At 38.6% G+C, this 24,870-nt stretch overlaps 2 protein-coding genes and 1 long non-coding RNA gene across 10 annotated transcripts in view; 1 reads left to right on the forward strand and 2 right to left on the reverse strand.

Annotated features, from left to right (window-relative positions):
- The window catches only part of RBMS1 (RNA binding motif single stranded interacting protein 1), a 339,988-nt gene that overhangs the window by 12,471 nt on the left and 302,647 nt on the right, over nt 1–24,870 (forward strand). The window lies entirely within an intron of this gene.
- LOC147652253 (uncharacterized) lies at nt 11,050–17,293 on the reverse strand. The gene is made up of 3 exons (XR_015289285.1): nt 16,176–17,293; nt 14,244–14,524; nt 11,050–12,246 (listed from the first exon to the last, which is right to left on the reverse strand). It is a non-coding gene; the product is annotated as an uncharacterized LOC147652253 (long non-coding RNA).
- TANK (TRAF family member associated NFKB activator) overlaps nt 18,933–24,870 on the reverse strand; it is a 28,963-nt gene continuing 23,025 nt past the window's right edge. For all 4 annotated transcript variants that reach the window (XM_086898550.1, XM_086898551.1, XM_086898552.1 and 1 more), the window contains one exon: nt 18,933–21,153. In XM_086898550.1, coding sequence (XP_086754676.1) covers nt 20,986–21,153 — 168 coding nt within the window. In that variant the 3' untranslated portion in view covers nt 18,933–20,985. The remainder of the gene's footprint in view (nt 21,154–24,870) is intronic.

Raw genomic sequence — 24,870 nt, forward strand, 5'->3', positions numbered from 1 at the left:
CAAAAGTGTATTTTATCTATCCCTGAAAACAAAATTCCTGCACCCAAGCATAGTCAACTATGTAAAAAATAAAGTATTGTGCAGCCTGCTTTATCCATCTGAAATCTGAGCATTGGAACCATCAAATTTTTGTGTAAGTAGCAGCTCTGCTTTTCTCTTCCTAAGTTCTGGCCAGTGTGCCATTTTTGAAATATTCAAACAAAGAAACCACAAACCGCTAGTCACACCACAATACCAGCTTGTGTTTACATTTTCAGCTCTCCAGATCATGATCCTATTGAGTGCACATAGAGCGAGTGCGTGTACACGCGCCCATCCACCATCAGGAGAAACGAAACTGTAAACACAAGCTGGTATTTTGGTGGGGGCACACTAATATGGCGGTTGGTGGGGTCGGAAGGTGGAGGGTGAATTATGGATCCAGAATTTCCTTGTATTTTTAAGTCAGGCTGCTTGCAGTATCTGCTTTTCAAAATGAAATGTTTGGTTGTTTCATAAGACTAAGGCCTAGTCTAAACTACACATTCAGACTTGAAAGATGATGGATGAAAGCGCTAATGCATGACAGATTTAAACTGGACAACGACTTACAAACTGCATTACAGGGAGTCCTGACTGCATGAGTGGAGGGTGGGCAAGAATGATCTCACAGTTATTACCATTTATGGAATTCTTTGCTGAACTAACTAGTGAATCATCTTGCTTAATATTAAACTAAACACTAAAAACATTGTTAAAAATAATGTGGTGAGACCAAAGTGACTATCTTTAAAGTTGCAGAATCTAAGATACTTATTTGAATATAAACTCTTAAAATATAGAGCACTTGATGGGTAAACTGAGGAGATGAAACATACTCAATTAGATATCTCTAACATCTAATAACATGAACTTCTTCATGTTATTTCTTGCTTAATTTAAAGACGCCTGCAAGTCCCTAAACTTTTTTTTTTTTTTTTTTTTAATCAATGAAGTGGTATTATTTAATTAAAGCTAGGGTTCCTGAACAAAGCTTTTATCTGGAGAAAACTTGGTTTTGCTGCTTACAGATCAGTTGTTGCCATTAATCTTTATGGGAATCTCATATTTGTGGCTAATTGGTCTTCCTTACTGGCCATTTGCAGCCAGTTTCTCTTGTCTGCTCTTCCAAGAAGAAGAGTTTTGCTGAAAGAAGAGTTAGATTGCTGTTTTGAGAAAACAGGATGCTGGAATGCACAATCAAGTCATGACCTTCAGGAACAGAAGAGAGACAAGAACAAAAGAGAGACTGTTGTCTTCAGAAGGAAAATAATCTCTCTCTAAAATCTAAATAGTTCAATAGCTTCTCCCAGTGTGAAAACAGCATGGCCTAATTTTCAGTCCTGTTCTTGTATTAGCACGTTATGTTAGCAACAACATTTCTGAGCTCAGTCCTTTAAATGCTATGTGTTGTTCTTTCCTCTATAGTAGACATCCTAAAGCACTACTAATTAAATCACAATCACAGATACTAAAATACTTCCTTTATAAATTAATTGAAAATTTAAACCTTAAAAATAATAAATTGCAAGCATAATATTTTTATTTCAAAAGCCATAAATCTGTTTTTTAGCTGCAAGTTTGATTACTTAGCACACAATGCCCATATTTATCTGATCTTTAAAAAAAAAGTATGTTAGAGGGAACAACACACTACTGAAAAAAAAACATATCATAGGCTTTGTTGTGAACTGTCTACACTTTATGGAAATTACATAACATCTTAGTTCTTAGTGCAAGTCTTGTTAAATAGAGTGGAAAAAGACTGTGTACCTGCACTTAAGGAACTTCTGAAATTTTATATGTATATATTTTGAGCATTTGAAATTACTAGCTGGGAGAGACTAACTATAGTAATTGCTTATCCTTATAACTAATGTGATCATTTTGAAACAGCAATAATATTCAGAAGATTGTAATTCAACTACAAGATCTGGAAAGATACCACAAAGCTTTGAAAAAAAAAAATTAAAATCAGGCTGCTTAATGCAATTAATAAGTCTGAAACTAAGATATTTTCATCTACCCCTTTAGATAGCTCGCAGAATATCAGAGAGAGATTAGAGAAAGAGTCAAAAAGGGATACGTTTTCATTCTTACTGCTGTCACACTTGTGCTATTTAATCACTGATAGTTTTTTAAAGGTAGGCTTTAAGTTATTTGTGTGAAAAATCATGTTTTGATTTGATTCAATGGAAGCTGAGATTCTCAGTGGAATCCATCACACAATATTGAGAAATTTTCAGTAAAATCATAAGGGTTGGCAAACAGCTGAAAGCTTAGTACCAAAAGGCTGAAGTGGGATGATACGGTAGGTGGTGGGAGGTCTCACACTCTTACCTAAATAAATGGGTGATAATCTATTGTTTCAGCAAGGTTTTGATGGGGTTTTTTTTAACATTTAGATCCCCTTTCTTTTATGCTGAAAGGCAATAAGATATGCCCATCTAGACTAGCTGCTTATTTCTGTGGACCTCTCATCTTACTCTCTATTTATGCCCAGGAAACTCATCCAACAGCAAGAAAGAACTAACCTTTCAAAAAGGTTATATAGCCTCTAAAAGATGAAAAGTTTCATCTCTGGTCAGGCAGAGCAATAGAGCTCCATCAGGCAACCTATCAGTACTGCAGGGAGATGTAGTTATGAGAGATCTGCTCAGTGTTTTTCCCAGATCTTATGAGAAAATTAGTTAGCAAGAAGTGATGAATATAAATACTGCAAATATTTCTCCCAGAAGCATTTTTCTAGTAGTATGCTTCTTACTATGTTTTCCAATAAAATTTTGTTACTATGAAATCTTGTAAATCCAATCCATAATCTTATGATTTATGAATTAATAATTTTTTACTTCGTAATTCCTAAATTATTATGGGGTCATACAAATGAACATTAGACTAAAACATTAGTACAGCTGAAAGAGTAACTATAACTGCATGGCCATTAGTATTAAATAATTGCAGTTCTCCCTTGTAATAGTACTGTTTCAATACAGAGGAGAAAAAAATTAAATTGGGAAGATTCCATTTCTGAATGCCACATCCAAGGAAACTGGCAGAGATCAGTCACTCTCTAATCCAGTTTAAAATGCACAGGGATAAAAAAATCTAATACTGAGCTAATAAGAAGAAAATTCCTAGAACTGATATGCAACTGAATAATTGGTGTAAATAGGAACAATGTAGCCAAATCCCACCTGTACACACTTTTACCTTCTGCCAACCTGCTACTATTACACTTTTACTTTATTTATTAATATAAACAGTTATTACAATAATTTTTAAGTGTCAAACAGTGGATTGTTTTTCGTATTTACTGTATATATATATATATATATATATGTGTTGCATATATTTTAATGCAATGTAAAGAAGAAAATTGCTTTAATTTTATCTCTTTACATAATTTCAAAATTTATATTAAAATTAAACAGTAGTACTGAAAATGTTAATGAAGTATATAAATAGCATATAGTAAATAGTTTCATAATGAATATACTGATTTTAACATCATACCACCCAACAGAAGATTACTGTCAGAATTATTTAAACAGAAAATTTATTCCAGAGAGAGCTATTCTTTTAAGAGGCCTTTACTGACATTTCAAAGTAATGTGATGCATATTTGCACATAGTAAAGAGTAAAAAACTTTTAAAATCCATAGTTTTGCATTCACACTTTAAATGTGTTTAAAAGATTCTTTGAAGGGTCAGATTAAATCTTGCATAGGTAAAACTCAGTTAAGCATCTAGTATAATCAACTGGTAGACTCATATGTTGTATGCCAAGTGGCTGAAAATACGTTACATGAAGTAAGTTACTATTACTATTACTATCACTGTAATTGATGTGCTTGTTGGGTTTCTTTTTCTTGGAGGAGGAGTATGAAATGACTTGCCTTATGTTTGTTTTGAGGAAGTTCCTTCAGAATTAGATCTTATTTACAGTAAATCCAAGCCTGTGGTTCCACTGAAGCTGAAGCCAATCTAAATGTTGATTGCTGCAAACCCTACTTTTGGCCATATGTTACCACCGCTTTCCCTTGAGCTCTCTTTGCTGTGCTCTTCTCCAGCATTTTCACTGGCACCTTCATTCATCTGACTTCAAACTGAATGTCTTGCAGCTCAGGGGCCTTCTTCTAGTATAGAGAAGTGTATTTTACAAGATTATTTTTATGTTTCTTTGATTCCTCTGAGTCAAAGAGACAGATCTGGGGTCAGATCATTACCTGTGCCAGGGAGGATGGAGCCAGGTTTGGGAATAAAACAGGCTGGATAATTTCTTTTTATAAGGGAATGATTTTAGATCAGCCTAGTTGTATTGTCAGGCTTCACCCTGAATAGAATTCTGCCATGAAACAACTCATCTCTGTGGGAAGGGAGTAGGGGGACAAGTGGCCTTCGTACTCTGATGCAAGAGAGAAGGCAGAAACACTTGGCACAAAGCACAGTGGCAGCTCTGATGTTGAGCAGCTCAAAGTGTCATGAAACTGCAGCTTTAACTAATGCAATTATATAGTTGGCTACATGTTGCTCAGAATATGTTAGCTTTTAATTTAAAACAATGTCATGTTTATAATTAAACTGAAATAGTGTAGTAATGTTTAAATGTGTTAATCTAGGATGGCACGTTGGAACAATTTGAAATCAGTTGTAACATTATTCAGTTTTTAAATTATTGTACAATAATTGCTATAATTAATGTTTTGTAAATATTTAAGAATGGGAATCTGAACCTGTTTTCCTTCAAATCCATGGATGTTCATGGTTTCCCAGAGCAGGATTAGACATACTCACAAATTCCCTAAAACTCATGAGTACAGATGCCTAACTATATGTTACAGCCGTACTCCCCTTCAGATTTTAAACATTTAGGTCTGTCTTCCATCAAGGCTGTCTTCTTATTTAAGAATGTCCTGTCATTGCATCAATTGTTCCAAGACTAACAGTGCTTCTAAAGTGATACAAAGAGCCTTTTAAAAATTTAATAAATAAAGACTTATATCCAAAGTATCTACAAGAAACAGAAAAGAAAGTCACTAGCTTAAATTGTATCGTATTAGATGTGCAGTATTTCATCATGTAAATTATCCTTAAGCATTGTATCTGAATAGTATTAATGAGGGTAATATCCATAAGAAGACAGATTTAGAACCTCATTGCTAAAACTGGTCAAATAATTCATAATGAATTATTCACCTTGTTTTTTTCATGAACTCTTGGTGAACAGATTGTGATTTTCTCAGAAGGATTAATTATTCAAAGTTATTCACCAAAAAACTTAATAGTTCTTGGGCTCAGTTTCTTGGTGAGCAATATATTGTGAACATCTGACCAGCTCCAGTATTTCAGTTCATACAAAAGTGGCTTTTTCCTACTGTGACCTTTCCTGATCAGTTAAGGTCTCGCTGAGATGAAATGTTTATGATGTGTTTTTTTCTCATACCATCTATGGAACTGTCCCTTTAAGAAACTGACAGGGACATAGAGTAGCAGTCCTACAACTAATACAGTATTTTTCTTTCCTTTCAATTACTAAGTACTGTATGCTGTATTCTGCTTTTACCTACATTTTCATTACTTATTCTTGGGGGGCTGATTAATTGTCACTTATGTATGGATGATGTGGGTTTATATATTGAATTGCACATTCAATATTTTTTTAGAATTATTGCTGAAAATTTTCTGTATGAGTGAATAATAATACAAATAATTTCTACAAACCAAGTGAATTAATTTTAATGTTTTAATATTATATTATCTAATTTGCCTAGTATTCAGAGGACTTTTTTTCACCCTGTAATTTATATCCATAGGTACTTCATGCTTTCAGGAAGTTATCAATCTCCACTGTGAAAACACCTCCAGTGTAATGGCTGCAGTTGTCTGAATAGCCACAGATTAGCCAGAGTTAGTAAGGCTTTGCAAATATTATTTAGAAATTTTGGTTCTGTCCCACCTTAATTACTTTCCTGTAAAGTTCTTTTTCTTTTTCTTTTTCTTTTTCTTTTTCTTTTTCTTTTTCTTTTTCTTTTTCTTTTTCTTTTTCTTTTTCTTTTTCTTTTTCTTTTTCTTTTTCTTTTTCTTTTTCTTTTTCTTTTTCTTTTTCTTTTTCTTTTTCTTTTTCTTTTTCTTTTTCTTTTTCTTTCTTTCTTTCTTTCTTTCTTTCTTTCTTTCTTTCTTTCTTTCTTTCTTTCTTTCTCTCTCTCTCTCTCTCTCTCTCTCTCTCTCTCTCTCTCACTCTCTGTGGAAAAATCCAATTCTCAAGTTTACTCTGTCTCACTCTGCTGTTCAAGGAGGATATGTTCTAGAGAATGCATTGTGGCTCTTTTACAGAATTCTCCCATCATTTTTTCTTTTCACCTTTTAACATTAGAAGATTATATAACTAAAATTCTTGAATATTGCAAGAAAAACAATAGGAAGAAAACAAAGTCTTTTGGTTAGTCTCTCAAACTGAATGGAGATAGCCAACATAGGAGCCTGCTGGCTTTCTGACTTTTCTTTTATCATCACATTTAATGGACTTATTTTCTTCTTCAGTCTTTGCTGTTCACAGCTTCTCTTTAGTAATGTCTGGAGAATGGGCTTGTAAAAGTGCATCCAATTTCCATCTGCCCCAAGGAACTGCTGTAAAAGTTGAATGATTGCTTTCTGCAGCACAAAAATTGATACTGATTTGATGGACAAAGTTCTGAAATTCACTGTGAATTTTTTTCTTACCTGTTGTCTCAGGACTGTGGAAAACCGCCCAATAATGAAATATTAGAATATTTAAAGTGAAAAGCTGCTCAATTAACATTAAAACTGATTTGTTATAGTTCTGTTTCCTGTATTGCCCTACCTACTTCCATCTCCTCAGTATCCCAAGTTATCCTTAGATTAGTTCTGTATCTTAAGACATCTAAGACACATTCTTAGACACATTCATGTTCCTTTAATGGAACATCCCCAGAATGTTTCTGGCTTTCCCCTTAACCTCTCGTTTTGAATTCTGGCCTGATAGCTAGGTAAGAGACATCATATTGTGAGACAGGTCCAGGAGCTTATGTAGGTTTTTCCGATCAGCCAACTGCTGCCTAGTAAGGGTTGGCTTCTTTATACCTTTCACAGAGTGGTAACAAAGCTTGTTCTTGTTTATAAAAATGAAAAAAACCCCAGACACCAGTACCTTAATATGTATTTTTCAGTCAATTTGTTTGAACTTTGATCACAAATTTAAAATTATCAGAAATAGGCCAGTAACCCACTTTTTCCTTTTTTATTTGGAGACGAGAATTTAAAAAAACAACACAATAATGTCTCCTAAAGTGAGATAAATGAACACATTTGAAGTATATGAGCAGAGTACTCAGAATTTTTTTTTTAAATTGCTGTTTGCACAGTTGTGTGCATGTGTATGTCTGATGCAAATGTTCCCAGATACCAATTATGAGGTAACCATACCCAAAGTTGAGAGAGAGAGAGGTTGTGTTCTGCAAGTCCAGATGTCACGAAACTCTCAAAGCAGTGCATGCAGTTGTACAGCACCACATGTTTTCCAGTGTGCAGTTTTAATTAAGTGAACTCAGGATGAAGGTCCAAACCCTGTTCTCCTTAATAATGAAAATAACCACATTATTTTTGTTCTGAATTTTCTGGATGCAGTCAATTAACATGACACTGTAAACATCAGAATTATTTTGATTAGGTTGTGCCTTACATGGTTTGAAATTACGTGTTCAATATTATCTATGCCTTGTTCTTTAAATTAAGCCAGTTAATGAGATTTTGTCATCATTAAAACAGAAGAAGCAAAGGATTTGTGTAAAGGCAAAATATTTTATTTATATATACACAAACATATACATTCATGAGAAAAGTTGAAGGCCTCTCTTGGTTCTAAGACTTAAAAAGCAAATTATTTCATGGGAAAAACTATTAGGTCCTATTATATTTTATATAAACTTTGGCATGTTGATGTGGGTTAATAGCAGAAAGCTTTAAAACAAACTAAAACACATTTGAAGGATGACTATGTTCTATGTGTTTGTGAGGCACTGGAGAAAATAAAGGAGTGAATTGACAAAGGTGTTGCAGTCTGGAAAAAGGCATCACAAATGACAGTCCACACAAGCAGGGAGATGGTAACCCATCTGAATGTAAATACTTCTTGATGAATATCCTACAAACGGATTTTTCTGTCTGTGTCCGATTGAATTGATATTTTAGTCAAGCTAGTCCTCCTTTTGCTTTAGTCGACTTCAGGTGAGGATTTGTATCGTTCTGCCTTTGGAACACTGGTATTTCAGGGAAAATTGCCCTTCTCAAAGATCTGACTTTTTAAGGATCTGTGAATATAAATGGGTACATTTTCCAGTTCCTGCTGAAAACCAGAACGCATGGATCCTTTCATATCCCTGCTTTCCTCTAAGTTGTGTGCGATGTTGTTTCGATAATGGAACAGAACGGGAGAATTAGCGTCTAAATCTAAACGTACATTTTTTTGTCGGAATGCCCTGGCGCTGCCTGGAAAGCCGCGGAGGAGCTGGCTGTGGAAAAGGAAGGATGGAGGGATGGAGGGATGGAGGGATGGAGGGATGGAGGGATGGAGGGATGGAGGGATGGAGGGATGGAGGGATGGAGGGATGGAGGGATGGAGGGATGGAGGGATGGAGGGATGGAGGGAGGGAGGCGCAGCCGGGCGCGGGGCTGTGGCGCGCCCCTCTCGCCGGGCTCCGCGCGCGGCTCGAGCGGCGCCGCTTGAGGCTCCGTCGGCAGCGCCCGCCGAGCCAGCGCCGGGAGCCGGCGGAGCGGAGCGCCGAGTTCCCGCTGCCACGGGAATTACTGCCCCGGGCAATGCAGAGGGATCAGGACGGGAGCCCTCGCGGCCGCAGGAAAAGACGGCAGAAGTGGCGGTGGTCGGAGGCAGGCTCCCGCCGCATGGCAGGCGCCGCACAAACCGCGCCACGCAAATCCCTTCCTGAGGCGCCTGCCTCTAGAGAGGAGTAAACTTTCTGGCCTGCCTTCGTGGAGAATCCTAATCCTAAAGATGTTGAGATATTTAATCGTGAAAATAAGACTATTAAGGATTCACAGATTATCGAAAACATCAGTTAATCACCCCACGCCTGTCCTAGAAGAGACAGACAGACGCTGGGGAAAGCGCTGGGGACGGGCTGGTGCGAAATGCAGCAGCCTTGCAAAGTCTTTCCAGCTCCAGCCTGCTATTACAAGAAAAGGATCATGTGAGGATCCTTTGAAAGGCAATGTTCTGACTTAAGCAAGCCACTGCATTAATTGGGAGTCTTGTATTCATACATGCTGGGCTAAATAAAGCAAGCTGGTTTGCTGCGGCAGCCTGGGGAAAATATATAAAACTAATCCTTCAATTACTTTGTCGCTGATTAGAGTATCCGTAACAATTGTAAGAGTCCCATGTAGCACGGAACATCTTCTCAGGGAACGGGACAAGCGTCCTAAACAAAAACCAAAACTACCTAACTTTTTGGGATTTGTTTTTTTTTGACATTTGGTGGGGGGCGGAGGGAAGCGTGAATCGCCACGATTCCCTGCTTTCGAGAGTTGCATCTACAAGGTATTCCCCTTTTCTTTTTAAATCCCCTGAAGTTAACTTTCATGATGGAGAAAAACTCGGCAGGACAACAAAGCTTTGATCTTTGTGTGAAGAAAGAAAGTAATAGAGTGAAAGTCTCTCCAGAGGGTAATTATTCTTTGGCCGCTCAGGCAAGAAGTTCTCTGTCACTCTTAAGGTTAATATTAAGGTAGCTCTGCTATACTTTCCCATATTAAAATAAAAAAAAAAAAAACAACAAACCAACCCTCCCCAGAATGTTATACTATTAATTGCCAATTTGCATATGTGTGCAGCTGCTGTTTTGGCTCCGATCTTCCATCCGATAAGCTTGCTGGAGGTATCACAGAGCACTTGGCAGCTTTCCTATTTGAAAAGAAAGCCTTCCTAACTACAGAACAGCTGATAGTCTATCAGTGATAGACCCTGATGGCGTGAATTACAATTACACTACTTTTCACACTAAATCTGGGTGATAGCTACTTGGAAAGAAGTTTCATCATTTTTTACCACAAACTGGAAAAAGAATTACATGGTCATGCTGTGCTTTTAAAGGCAGTTTGGTTCACTTTTGTCTATTTAACACCTAATTCCGAGGAGTCCATAGGCATCTGGAGATCTGAACGTCGCGTAATGAATTCACTGTTTAGATGGGAGATTTTATAAATCTACCTCAAATTACATTTATTAACAAGGAGAGCAGGAAGTGTTAGAGTTGTTAGACGCTTCATTTATTAAATAATTTGTGGATATTTTCAGTTGTCATATCTAGAGTCATGGGGGTTTACTTATTTTTTAATTAGCAATTCCAAAACAATGCTACCACAATTTAACAATTCATCACATAATCTGGGGCTGTTCAGTTCAGCCACTAATGCTAGATAATTCGGATTGTTATTTTGATCTGTTGATAACTCATTTTGTTGTGATAAGAGAACTGCTGCCTTGAAATTAAATGGCATGTTTTCCTATGGACCTTGTTGTGACCTAGAAACTAACTATATAATCTTTGTCTACCTATTTCTTAACATTATGCCTGGTACAGCAAAGCAATAGTAATTTTAAAATGTCACATATTTGTTTTCTCACTTCATGATTGGTCTTTATTTTGCATTAATGTGTTTTCATATACCACTGCGGAGGAGGAGGTGGGGAGAAATGCAAGCGTCAAAGTAAATTTAATTGTACAAGTAAGTAACCCACATTGATGCCAAGGTCATGATGTCTAAACTTTTTCCTTTATATGTCAGAAAGTTAATTTGGTGAGGTGCTACCCTGATAGTTAAATGTAGCTGCTTTAATATCTTATAAAGGCATGGTGGAAAGCCTGACTCCTGACGTAGCTAACCTAACAGAAAATAGACTTTGTTTTCCTTTTTTTAGTTGCTTGCTTTATTAGATTTCTCACTCTCACAGATTATCCAAAAACTACCCATTGATTGATCGCCCGTAGAGCTGCATTTGGTGTAAAGAAAAACTTCACAGCTTTATTGGCTCCCAGGAGACAAAACAAACATAACAAGATATTCGTATTAATACAAACAATGCAACAAATGAGAAAACCATCACATTTAAATAAGATGGTAAAATCAGTCCAGTGTACATCCCAGCCTCTGATATAGCAGACATGGCAACTATTCACCAGTCCTCTCAGGCATGGGTCCCTCTGGGAGTTATGTTATTGCTCACAGCATCTCATCACCTCAAACAGTTAACCTCTGAAAATTCAACCAAGTAAAACTTTCAGAACCCAGTTGAATGGAATTTCACTTCAGCTTTGGAACTGTAAATATAAAAGTTGAGTTTAATCTGTTTCTTTAAAAATATTTTGAACAAGTTTTTTTTGGGGGGGGGGCAGGGTGTGTGTGTATGCATGCTTGGACCTGGAAGCTGTTGCTTTTTTTTTTTGAGGGCATCACATATCTGATCTTAATAAGGCATTTATTTTGGGAAGAGAAAGCGTGAAGATTTGAACTTTCTGCCATTTCTTCCGAAGACAAAGAAAGGGATGTGTCCCTTTAGCCTAGGCTAAAAAAAAAATCCCAATGAACAGTTTTATTTTTAAAGAAAGAAACTTTCCCTCCCAGCACAAATACACCCACTCATGCCACGAATATTTTATTTAAAAGAAAGCTAATGCCCTCTTAGCTTCATCTCAGAAAGGAAAAGTACCAGTTTTGAGGAAAGCAAGCTGGCAAGTCCACTCTCTGTGTTATTTCCTCCAAAGTCTTCATCAAAAGATGCAACTTGTTACAGAGTAACATTTTCTTTACCACATTTTCTTATAATAACCATTTTAATAGAAAAGTCATTTAGGCCCTCTGGGAAATACGGACCTTCTGAAACGCTGTGGGAGTCTTACCATCCTTATCATCTTGCTGTGCAAAGACTAGGAAAATGCTGTTCTGCCATTTTAGTCATAGCCTTTTCTGGTGATCTCTATGATGGGCTACTAAATCAAAGTGAAGCTGGACTTGGTGGCCATGTGATGATTCCTTTGAGGCCCATAAGAGATCTGACAGGTCTGAGAATCACACCACTTTCCAGGTCTTGCATCCATTCTCTACTGGATGCTGAAGTCAAAAAAGGCTGAGGGGACTGCTTTGTCTTTCTGTGTTTGTAGTGTTCAGCGGGCCTTTCTTGGCATTCCTGCTGTTCTACATGAAAGAAAAAACAAGACTAACTTAAAAATTGTTGCTGCAGTTACACCCGTGGCGTTTCAATGGGCTTGTGATCTCACATGCATGACTACGGTCTCTCTGCCAATGACATCTATGTTGGTCTTTTTGCACACTTGACCATTGATCACCCCACATGGTCACCATGACAGAGCTTTGTGTGGAACATCAGGTGCTCAAGGTACACAGTATCTGGTTGTCTGTGTAGGTATCGCTTAGATCACCTCTTCTGTGGGTAAGTCAGTGAGACACATAAAGGAGCAACATGCACATGCTTAAATAATAAAATTTAAAAAGTAGATCTAAACTAACTTTAAAAGAATTTGTGAAGCATACAGCATTTTCTTCTCCTAGAAGAGGCATTCACAGGTTACTACATACCTTCAAAGAGTTGCACTTGAAGTCATGGCATATAATGCCAAGTTATCACTACACAAAGTAAATTTTAAAATGACAACTTAATTTCTTGCTAAGGTGTAGGAAGATATTTCATAACCAACTGATATAACATTTCATATTACTTTCCAGCCACGTATTCTTCTCAGTATTACTTGCCTGAAATGCCTGGGTGTGTACACAGAATTATACGGAATAAAAACTTTGGAAAAATGCAAGAAGTAGTGTGCCGAAAGAAATTTCAGAAATTATACATAGGAATGAGAGGAAGTATGTTAGAACTAATGGTAGAAGTATGGAAGCAAGTAAACTAAAGGTAGGAGTAAACCTGCTGTTCCTCTTCCCTGGGCAGAAGGAGGTCTAAACCTGGCATCTTTATTCTGGAAGATTTTTATCATTCTTTGAATACTTAGGGACACTAAACTTCCTGAATAAAGAAATCAGATGAATCCTTTCTAATTAGGGATATTCCTGTTGCTGCTGTCTTGTATCACTTGAGGCAACAGGGAATCTATAAGTAACAAGCTTATCTGATCTGTATTAACTGCAGTTAAATGGACACATGGATAAGAACTCTATTAAAAAATCAGTGTATGTGATTTTGGCTGCTGAGTCTCTGTGGGCTTTCACATCTCGGATGGCATGGAGCCCGAGGTTTCTCTCCCGTGATCCTATTGAGCTTGGACGTGGCTTTTTCTACGCCCCCACCCTTATGTCCAGAGTTATGTACGTTTCCACATATTAAAAATGCAGTCTATACTGCTCAGATTTACAACACTAAGCCTCTCCAGACATATCTATGTGCACTATGACTATAGATCATTGTCTGTGTGCACTCTGAACGGTACCGTTCCAGACACCTAGTTCCTCTGGGCTGGTTCTATACTGGCAGAGAACTTGTATAAAACTACGGTGACATTTTTTCCTGCTTGCTTCATGTTCTGTACCTCCTCCTACAATTACTGTAGTCCCTTTAACCCCACAGAAACCTCCAACACTTGACTATTTATAAATTGGTAGGTCAGATGGCCTTTCACCTGGTTGTCACCACTGGAAAAAGTGCTAATGGACATTTGTAGATAGGATTGTCACCTGACCAGAGGCTCAGTTTCTGCTGTGCAGGCATGGGCTTGTCACACCAAGCGTCTGCTCCACACTTTGTCTGTCCATATACTCTTTTGCATGCACACTGACCCCAGGAATAATTTCTGTGTTTTTTCAGGGCATCTGTTATAAGCAGATATTCTTACTAGAACATCTTATAGTCCATAAGATCAAGGACTTGTTTCATTCTGTTAGCCTGTGTATGTGGAGTAACCAACGTACAGGAGGCTTGTGATGGTGAGAAGGGCAGCTGATCAATTGAAAACAAACAAACATACAAACAAACAAAATCTCCCAACAAACTACACCCCTCCCCAAAAAGAAAAAAAGCCCAAACCAAAAAACAAACCCCAACCGTTATTTGTCACTCCTTTGCTGGCAGTCAGTCATAAAGAAGTAACTTCGAAAGACTGCATGTCAGCAAGAATAGGAGGGGCAGCAGTGCAGATGTACTGCCTGGGTTCATCCATCATTACCTAGCAAATGAGCCGACTAGCTTGTGGGCAGGTACAGAAGCCCTGGCAGGCAAGCAAGAGAAGAGATTATTTTTGCATATCTTCTGTGAATCTCCAGGGAATTCATTGTCGTTCCTTATCTCAAAAGCTTGTAATTAAGAGGATGGCATCTTTGGGCTGGAGAATTCCAGAGAAAATCATTTTCACAGCACCTAGAGGGCTCGATGTTGTGCTTGATGACAGATGGGAAACCTTTATGAAGGCTCCATAACCTCTTGCCCTCAGAGACTGTACTTTTGACACTGCAGAAATTGGGAGGATATAGATGTTTTTACTCGGGTGATAGTGTGGTGATTTTTTAAAACGACGAGTAATTTATTAAAGTATTTTAATGAACTATACAAACAGCGAAAACCTGACAAAGCTTGTGTCATTGCTGAGAGCGAAAACATAACTATTAACTATAGAGTGTTTTGCTTATGGAGACTTTTCTATTGCACACAAATAAGATATAGGAAAAGACTAGCAGATAGAATTTCATGTTTCATCTTTTCAGATCATGACCTCAGGAGTGTCATGCCGCTTCCATTAATCCTTTTCTCAACTTAAAGATCCCTGTGAATATGAATAAAGTTGTATTTTAAAAACGAAAGAAAGAGAAAGAGAAAACAAGACTCATTCACATTCCGAGTCTGCTTTCTGTCTCACACGTATTACATTTCACAAAACAGATAGAAACAATAGAGCTTATTAAGAAAAACTTGTTTTGAATGGCAAATTAAGCATAATGAAAATACACACGTTTTTACAAGTAGTTATTTTTTACACCAATTGAATATTTTAAACCTTTTTAAACTATATACTTGTCTCTGAAAAACGTTTTTCTTTTAGCTCATTTGCACCATATCACCCTGCTATATATTTTTATTTAAAATTTTAATTCAGTCAGTTCAGCAACCTGGATAAGCACAGCACCTTGTCTGTGGCCAGGCAGTAACCAATAGGGATGCCCTACCCTGGATATTTATGAGCAATATCAGTGTTGATTTCCAGGCTGAACAGGCTGCATGCATGGATTGCTCCACACTATGGCATCTTAGGCAGGATAAAATTTATTATATTGGAGCAGATATCTCGGCATTCATCTTTGATCCAAATACCTTTTTAGTGCAGTGTAAATTATCAAAATAGATATAATAGTTTGTTTCCAGCTTGAAAAAATATATTGAAGTCAAGAAACAATCCAAGAATCTTTTAATGAAAAGTAAACTTGACCTAATGAAAACTTATTTCTGCCTTTTATCCTTATGTACAAATGTATTGGTTTGGCACGGCCTAGTTTTTGGTAGCAGGGGGCCACAAACAAACCATGACACCAGTTAAAAAAAATACAGATAACAGCAAAGGCAAGTTTTTATCTCCATCCCCCATATCTCTAAATTCAGATGCACATAAAAAAGGGTACAGAATTTATCTTGAATTTTGCTGTATACTCTAAATGTCTTCCTAATATGCACAAATCTGTGTATCTAGTATATAAAATCTCTTAAAACATAAAGGACTAAAATGTAGAGCATTAAGGTGGACTGCATTTTTCTATTTCTTAGGTATTACAGCGATCTGGGAATTTATTTTTACAGCCTGAGATGTCAGTATGCCACAGAAGCATGAAAATCTCACCATCTGTATGCTCATGGACAATCTCATCAAGTACACTCAACGACAGACTTAGAATAACAAAATTTAAACGCTATTACTACCGCCTAGCTGTACATGCACTCAAATCTATTTTAAATAGCATTCAACCTGAGTTATCATGCTGCTTACCTCAGGCCTAAACCAGTTTATTCCCTTTTAGTGTTTTCTCATTCCCATGAATCCTGCTGTAAACCAGGCACATGCTATTTGAAATAACATTTGTTTAATTAAATGTGAGGTTACACACAGACTTACATCATTTAATTTGGCCAAGTGCTGATCCATAACCCAGTGAAGGTTCAGGAGTCGAGCAACAGCTTCACCTGGCAGTTTACCTAATGTGCTGGGCAATGTCCTTCTGGATATGTGTTTCTTGTCAGTGCCAGAAAGCAAGGATATGTTTTAGTTGGAACTCTGTTATAACAGACACTACATAGTTTAGATTAACTCCTTTCAGTAGTACAGCATCAATGTGTTATTGCCTTAACATAAAACATACAGATTATGTAAATCTGTAATAAATACTATTTTGAAGTGTATAGTAATCAAAAATCTTTCAGGGCAGGATGGAATGGAAACTGAGAAATATTGGAGAGTAAACATTCCAACGCTCATTCCTCTGCTTCTCCCTGGCAGAGCGGAGCACTTGCTGTGGCTGGGCTGCTAATGCTCCAGCCTGGGGGTTTGCCCTGTGAGTCCTGCGGAGCATGGACTTCCTGGGAAAGCTGGGGCCAAAGAGATCCCTCAGAAATAATTTCTGCTGTCTCTGTAGACCCTGTTGCACTGTTTGTGAAAGGGAATGGTCGTTCCCGGTCTGAGAGAAGGCCAGGCCTTTTAGTACCTCTTCACAAGGCACACACTGTGTACACGCAGAGGCTTGCAAGGCCAAGCAATCCGAGAGGCAAAAAGCAGTGGTGAAGAGAGGCCGTACCATTTGCTTACTGCATGTCTTAGCATTCCGGTCTCTAGTTCCCGTGCAGAGCTGAGAGGGCAGCGGAGCCCCTGGAGTCCATCAGTAATTGGCACGGCTCTGCATTTCCCCCACCTCGGCGGCCTGGTCTGGGCTGCGGCAATAGATTGTCTCTCACTGGGCAACCTGCTGCTGCTGCGCTGCCGGCTGCGGCCTGGCCTCCGGCGGCGGCGGTCAGCCCGAGGAACCCGCAGGACTCGTACGAGGAGCTCCTCGCCTCTGCCCCTCGCGGGGAGAGCACTGCCGGGCTCCTGCCAGCCCGGGCGCCAAGGGCGAGCTCTGAAATCTACCACTGATACCCAGCAGCCTGCCAGGTCCCCCGGGTGCCGCCAGCCCCGCTGCGCGGTCCCGCTGGAACTCTCTCTGGGTTACCACCTATGCCGGGTGCGGTGCCGCCTGCTGCGGAGGGGCCGGGTAGCGTTGGGCTTGCCATGCGGCCAGCGAGAAGGAGGGATCGCGGCAGGCAGGCAGGCGGAGGGAAGGAAGGAAGGAGGCCGGGCTGATTAGCATGCAGCAGCGCTCGCAAGCCCGGCTCCATTGTTTTAACACCTCCCCTCTCCTCCGCGCCAATCTGTCACCGTTCAGCAGGCGAACGCTGCTGCCTCGAATGCTGCTCTTCTCAAATGAGACGGATAATTAGCTGCCCCGCACGAATGGCGCACTCTTCTCACCCCTGATTGCTATCACCTTCTTGCTCCTGGCAGTTTTGACACCTCGTAATCAGCCTGCTGCTTTTTCTCTTTTCTTTCCCTATTTCTGATTTTTTTTTCTCCCCCTTCCTTCTTTTTTTTTTTTTTTCTTTTTTTTTTTTTTTTTTTTTTTTTTTAAATGCAATCCCAGTTGCCATTTGGATTGAGACTCCTCTGTTGAGTTAACCTTGTATGATTGCGGGGGAAAGGGGAATGTATGGTAGGGAGGGGAAGAAGTCGCCTCCTCTGAGTCTCATCTGCTGGGTGAACCATGGGTGGGGGTAGAAGCATCTCGATTTGATCCTCCAGTGCTTTTGTTCGTAAGGGGGAACAGCCTCTCCTGAGCATCCTCTGAATTAATATTGTCTCGGATGGGGAAGTCGTGTGTTGAGCGACTCCTCCGCTCAATTAATGGAGGAAAGATTGCATTTCTATTATCTGGTTAGATACAGCCATACAGGGAAGGGATTTTAAAAGCAAGTTCACAAGGCCAGGAAGCTCCCTCTTCCTCCCAAGCAGGCAGGGGAAGGAAGGTAACTTCCTCAGCCTCTTATAGTGAATTCACTGTTTCATGGGAGTCGGAAGAGCGATCTGATTGGAGTGCGAGATGGGAGAGGGAACTTCTTTCCTTCTGATTCTAGAGAAATAAGAAATCTCAGTTAATGCTCTGGCGATTTCTGCGAGATTTTAAAAAACAGAGGTCTCGTGGAATCTGTCATAGGAGCGTTTTCCTCTCCTCTAACAAGCAGTGACAGTCTAATTACTGGAGCTACGAGCAGATGTCGAGTTAGCCGGAGAGACAGAGGAGCTACATGTGTTCTACCCGGCCGCCGGCGCTGAGCCCTCGCAGCAGGCTGAGGCAGCCGTACGGCCGCAGTGTCCCCGAGAGCGTTTGTCTCCTTGCGAGCGCTCCCGCGAACGCTGGCTGTGAGCGCGGGGGACTCACGCGTCGCGCACCGTCAGCGCGGGGCGGGGTGACACTGAGCTCGTACGGGAGCCCTGAAACTGCTCCAGCCCCGGGGCTGCCCCGCCGAGGGCTCCGCTGGCCCTGAAGGAGTTGGAATTCGGTAGAACACCTTGGCACGAGTTTGCTGCTCTTCCTGTCCTCTCAAGTTCCTTCCACCATATTTATTATTTTTAATGACATTCTACTTCCCACTTGGATTCAACCGCCTCTGCCGGGTTGAGCTTGTGTGGAAGAGGCAGGGAAGGGGAGGAATACTGAGCCTCCTCTGGTGAGTGTAATAAAGCAGATGTCCCTGCTGGCAGCAGCAGCCGCCTTCAGGAAAACTGTATAAGGGGGACCCATTCAGGGACCGCACTCGCCTCCCACTTCGAGTCGCTCACAATTGCTTAGCGTGAGATTTATTTATTTATTTATTTATTATTTATTTGTTTAAAAACTAAACTAGTGCTCCTCGCAGCGGTCTGATCGGTGAGCCTATCTGGATGCCCTCAGGCAGCGAGTTTTAAGCACGCAGGATTAAACAGCTTCCTAAAACGCCGCGCTAGGCAGGAGCCCTCACAGTGGGAGACGGATGGGTTCTGCTGGTCGACGAGACTTTGGTCAACCGTGTTCTCCCCACCTCCTGCCGCCCTCCCCGCTGTTTTCAACAGTGCCCCGGCTGCGGGGGAGCCCAGACTGCCTCCAGCAACAAAGAGCCTTGTCCCCGTGCGGGACTGGGGCTCGGGGCAGGGCTCCCGGCTCTCCAGCTCAAGGGCTCCTGGGGAAAACGCACCCAGCCGTGGGGGCGGGGGGAGAAACAGATGACTTTATTTTCTTCAAAGGTGATTCGCAGTTTGCGCATCTCTTAATAACGCGAGCTTCTGAGCTCGAATTTCACGGCTGACAGGACGAGTCGGTGCCGTGTGTCGGGCTGGCTGGAGATGTGCGAATCCCCTTCTCTCCTGCCAGGGCTGGAAGTTGTGCCTCTCCCGGGCGCCACCCCCAGCCGCGCTCTCCGGGAAGTGCCTCACACTCCGCACGGCGCGGCCGCGGCCGAGCATCGCCTCTTCAGCCTGCGGACCGGCAGGGTTTAGAGCTCCGAAGAGTAACAAACTCTTCCTCCAGGTCCTGTAGCAGACGTGCACTGTACACTGCTCTTTATTACAGTACGCTCTGTTGACAGCCCGTCACAAACATGACGTGTTCAAAATAGAGAAAATAGTTGCAGAAAAGTCTAAAAAGTATGCAGCTGTTAATTCTTCCAGAAATTTGTCACCTGCAAACAAATCTCAAAAAGATAAAAGTGTTGTGCTTTGCTATGAAAATATTAATGCTAATTATCAATATCAGGGCTAAACTCTATATTCAGTTCAAATGCAAAAAGCAAGCACCCTTTATCATTAATTTAAAATACTTGGCAACACCCCTATTTTTAAATTTGATATCAGTAAATCCAGAAAATGTGCAAACTTTATCAGACTTCAACGTTTCAACTAAACGCAAATTTTAATTGCATTGAGAAAGTCACTAAGCATATTCAGGTTAAAAATAAAGTCACTGAGATTCAGGTGATTAGGTTTCCCCCTTTTCTTTCTAGTCTGTACCAGACTTGGGTAATCTATCATAGCAGACAAGAAGGGAAGGCAAATAATCTTTTGTATCATTAGTTTTGGGGAAAGTTTAACCTTTCTATCCTTCATATTAATATTACCTGTTCCCTGAAAGCATTTTAGTAATTATTAATGCTATAAAGGTACATGAACAAGATAATTTTTTTTTTTTTTAAACATGTAACAGATACATAAAATCATTACTGTTCCATTTTGGCAAAAGGGTCATTTATGTGTTACTTTTGATTACTTGCTTTAGTAAAAAAATTATCTGGGAAAGTCAACCATTCATTTCTGTTACTAGTAAAGAAGCCTATCCTAATTCTGGCACACCTGGATTCAGCTATTATGGTAATTTTACAAGAATCTGAATTAAGAAGTTCACTACTGCAAGTTAAATTTGGAAATTATATAGTATAAATGAAAAATGAGGGCCTACTTCCCATGTACTTCTGAGAGAACATAATCACATCACTGGATATTGTAAAAAAAAATGCTGGCATTACACCAATTTTTGCCAGCCAGATTAAGGCATTAATCCTGCAAGTCTACATTCATAAATACAGTCACAACTTCAGGGCTATTCAGGCAAAGATTATTTGGAAAAAGTGTTTGACATCACTCTCAAAGTTAATAGTGAAGCATAATAAGCAATAATGTGAATCACAGCACTGAGTGACTTAGTTTCATTTTGCCTTATCAAAAGACAATGACAAATGTGCTTATGTGACAAACAATTTCAGTCATGAGTTCTTGTTACAAGAAGTCTTAATTCTTAAACTCTTATATCTATTGAATAAAAAAATGTATAAATGTATGCAAAAACAGTGAACCATTGAATTCTCATACATTAAGACTGTACTTTAAAGTGGGAATTGAGATGCCGAAGAAAATCTTCCTTAGATGTTAGAGATGGTGGGAAAACTTCTCGACAGAATTCACATATTCCACACTGATTCGGTTCAGAGTCTGCATATGCTTGTGCCAGCAAATCATTGTCTTGAGGCTGCCAAATGGGCTAAAAGAAACAGAAAATTATTATTGCTGAAGTTTACAATGTGGTTTACACTATGCTGTAGTTTATATTTTCAAAAATACCTGCCTCTTTAAATTAGGATTCCTTTACACCTGCCTGGCCAGAGACGTTAAGTAGAGAGTTCTCATTTAAGAAAAGCAAGATAGGACCTTGGTATCTATTTATGATAAATATTGCTATGAGCAGAAGTCTGTAACATCAGTCTGGTATGTACTAAAGCTTTTTTTTTGCATTTCAGTATTTTACTGTAGAAGTCATAGTACACAACAGCCATTTAGCAGAAATGAGAAAATACATTTTTACTTTAGAATAAAATGTTTCTTGTACAAAGTTAACACGATTCTATTTTATTTCCATTTTTATTGACATATAACTACTTTTCAGTTTACTTCCAAAATTATTACATCCGTGTATGTCATGTCATGTCTTAAGGTACTTAATTGCTCTGGCTGCCTTTTAGTATAATTGTGTCACAAATAATCTTGTTTGGGATTCCTCCTGCCATGACAGCGTCAAACTCACTGGAACCATTTGAATATCTATCCATGAATTCAGGCAATTCTATAAACTACCTTGTATTTGGTTTATCAGCTGCACTGCTCCAGCTCCTTGAGCTAGTTAGTTTCAAGCTAGCAAGTCTGCTTATTCAACTTTGGAATTCAAGGCACTTAAACCCAGAGACTAAGTGTTTAGATTATTTAGAATTGTACCAACTAGGAATCAAAAAATCTTCTATCAGTTTTCGAAGTAAAGTTAAAACTTAAGTTTCATAACTTTAGCATTAGCAACACAACATCAAATAGTTACTTTACATGGCCAGGACATTCAGGTTTTGAGTAAATTGAAAACCAAATGCATCCTGTTGTGACTACAAAATAGAAAGAATGGCAGCAAGCTGGTATGAGCTCTATGTGGGGATGGAACTTTTCTAGAAGACAGTGGGGTTTTTTTGGCTCAGTTTTTTCCTCTTGCTTCACTCACACATGGGAAGGCAAGGAAGAATACTTTGCAAAGTCATTTCTTTGGAAGTTTTAAATTTCTTGCTACTGATACCCAAGATTTTTAATTTTCAGCTCCTCTTTAAAATTCATCATGCCAAATAGTTAGAATCTATCGTTTATTTCTCTCATAACAACCCACTGTACAACTAAGCTGGCTTTCACAGCAGTTAAACCTTCTTTTTAAACCACCCTGAACTTCTTGGGGAGTCCTGCCCATTCTGTATTTAAACAGTGTTTAGCTTATCACATAGCAATAGCAGATTTACTGTCTTTCATTATGGTCAGCAATCCATATAATTAAATTGACTAATTAGTAATTAAGTGCAATCACACCACTTTTTTCAACTCAAAGAGTCTACTTATTGTATGTTGCTGGTGTAAATTGCATATTAAATCTATCTAGACACTGACACACTTAAACAAGTTAACACACTTAAACACACTACATAAATGTGTTTAGAATTATTTGTTTCTGATATGATTTAAAGCACCGTTTGAAAAAAAGATAAAATAGTATTGTAAAAACTATTTGTCATCCTGGAAACATAACAAGGGGAGGTACCCATCCAGCTACCCACACACGCAGGCACTTAACTTCCACTTCTTGAGTGCTGAGCTTGTGTTTAATATCCTTGTCAGAACAGAGATCTATTTAAGCAGACATTCAATTTCAAAAACATTAATATTGAGATTAATAGACCACTGATTTGCTTTTAAAATCATGAACATACTTAGAAGTATTTTTGGCGGAAACAACTCCCTCAAACTGCAAATACCAATAAACATGTGCATCTATATGAAAGTCTCAGCTAAATGCAGTCTGTAAAATCCTAGGTTCACTAATATCCATGTTTATTTTAATCTACTGCTCTTTTCAGTCACGTTTTTTTTTTTTTTTTTTAAAGTTACATTCTAAGAAAACAGTACTGAGTTTTTAGATTTAGTATCCACATAGAAGGAAAGAGCTAAATTTATTACACCAACTGAGAGCAGTTCCAAGAACTTGCTGTTGCCAAATCTATTGCATTTATGGGGTTTTCCATTTTATAAGTTAACATATGTAGTAAATACTTGAAAGTTTTATCTACACTAGGAAAAAAAAAAAGAGGTATATAATTCTCTCCTTTTTGGCTTTTCCTTCATTTTTGGAAAGGATGATAGAAGCTGTAAGCAGCATAACCTCCCCCTAGAAAGGTGGCAAAAATACTAAGAACAAGTTTATGCATAAATTTTGCTAAGGTTAACACAGTGAAAAGGGCACGTATATAAGTAACTTAAAAAAAAAAAATTACTATTTTAATCTACATATGTATTATCTGTGACCAAATCTTTAGCACAATTTACAGTCAGAAAAAACTAGAGCTGAGTCAAATTAATTGAGAAAAATACTTAAAAATGTATTTTGGAAGCAGCTGAATTAAGGTGATGAATATTTAAATATACTGATACACACATTTAATGGATTGTACATTTAATGGATTCTAAAGTAGTACGGACTTGTTTCAAACAAACTTCTGGATAAGAAATAACATTTTAATCAATGCAGTGCTATTGTATGCATGACTTTCAAATACTAAACAATTCACCATTACCTTTTTCTCTGAGTGCTAGCCTTAGTGCATTTTTCTCCACAAAACAAATAATTAACATTTTAATTGCTGGGTCCAAATTAATTTCCTTATTTTGCAGAAATACCAATGGTCAAAGATTTACTGCTATTCAACTGCTATTCAATCACAGTTCTGTCCTTTTTAATCTGCATACTCCCCTACCAATTTATAACCACATACCAGCTGTTTCACTTGCTGTAATGTACAATGCAGGGTGCCATCTATTGAAAAATGAATACACAGACTAACTAGTAAAAGAATAGGCTGAAGAGGGAATACAGAAAAGGAGGATAGTAACAAGAAATTGAGTGAATTCTTTGAAGTTCCACAGGAATTCTACTAGCAGTAAAATAAATGTCTTAATTTGTTTAACTTAGTCACAACTTTAACTGAGGACCCAATGAAAAATACAATAAAAACTGTAATTAGTAAGTTGGTAAAGAATTGAGGTCTCCTACATTACAAATAGATATCTAAAATAGCTTTTGAAAAAAATCAAGCTTATAGCAGCAATCTTTCAATACTTTAAAATTTTCATTCAAAAGTGGTTTGCAATAGAAAATTAAACTAGACTGGGTAAATTTTAGGAGAAGAAAACATCAAAGCTATCATGTCCTTCAACACTTTCCAAATGCTGGTTTTTCAGGTCATGCAGTGACCAAATGGAGAAGTAAAGCTCTTCTGCTGCATGTACCTTGCCATTGAGAAAGAGCATAAAACTTCATCCATGTAAATAGTAAAAATTCCACCCTCAGAGAATTCCTAATTGTCATATTTGCTTATTCTTGAGAATCTGTCATTTCACAAGGTACCAGAAAAAACACAGAAATAAAAAAAAAAAAACCAAACACAAAGTCAATCTATAAAGCTCCATAATTTTGCCAGCTTTCAGCTGAGACAGGATGTTACACAAAAGAAGCAAAGTATTCAAAGACATGAGTGTCAGAATATGCCACTGTATTTTTCTGCATTACAGCTACTGGGACTTGTTTTCCATGGACTTCAGGCTATAATTGAGATTTAAGCCCAAATTACATACATAAACCTAAGAAAGAGTATTTTAGCAAACTTTCTTTCTTTTGAAAAAA

Source organism: Cyanistes caeruleus, chromosome 7 (assembly GCF_971803275.1).
Source record: "Cyanistes caeruleus chromosome 7, bCyaCae1.hap1.1, whole genome shotgun sequence".
NCBI classification, from domain to species: domain Eukaryota; kingdom Metazoa; phylum Chordata; class Aves; order Passeriformes; family Paridae; genus Cyanistes; species Cyanistes caeruleus.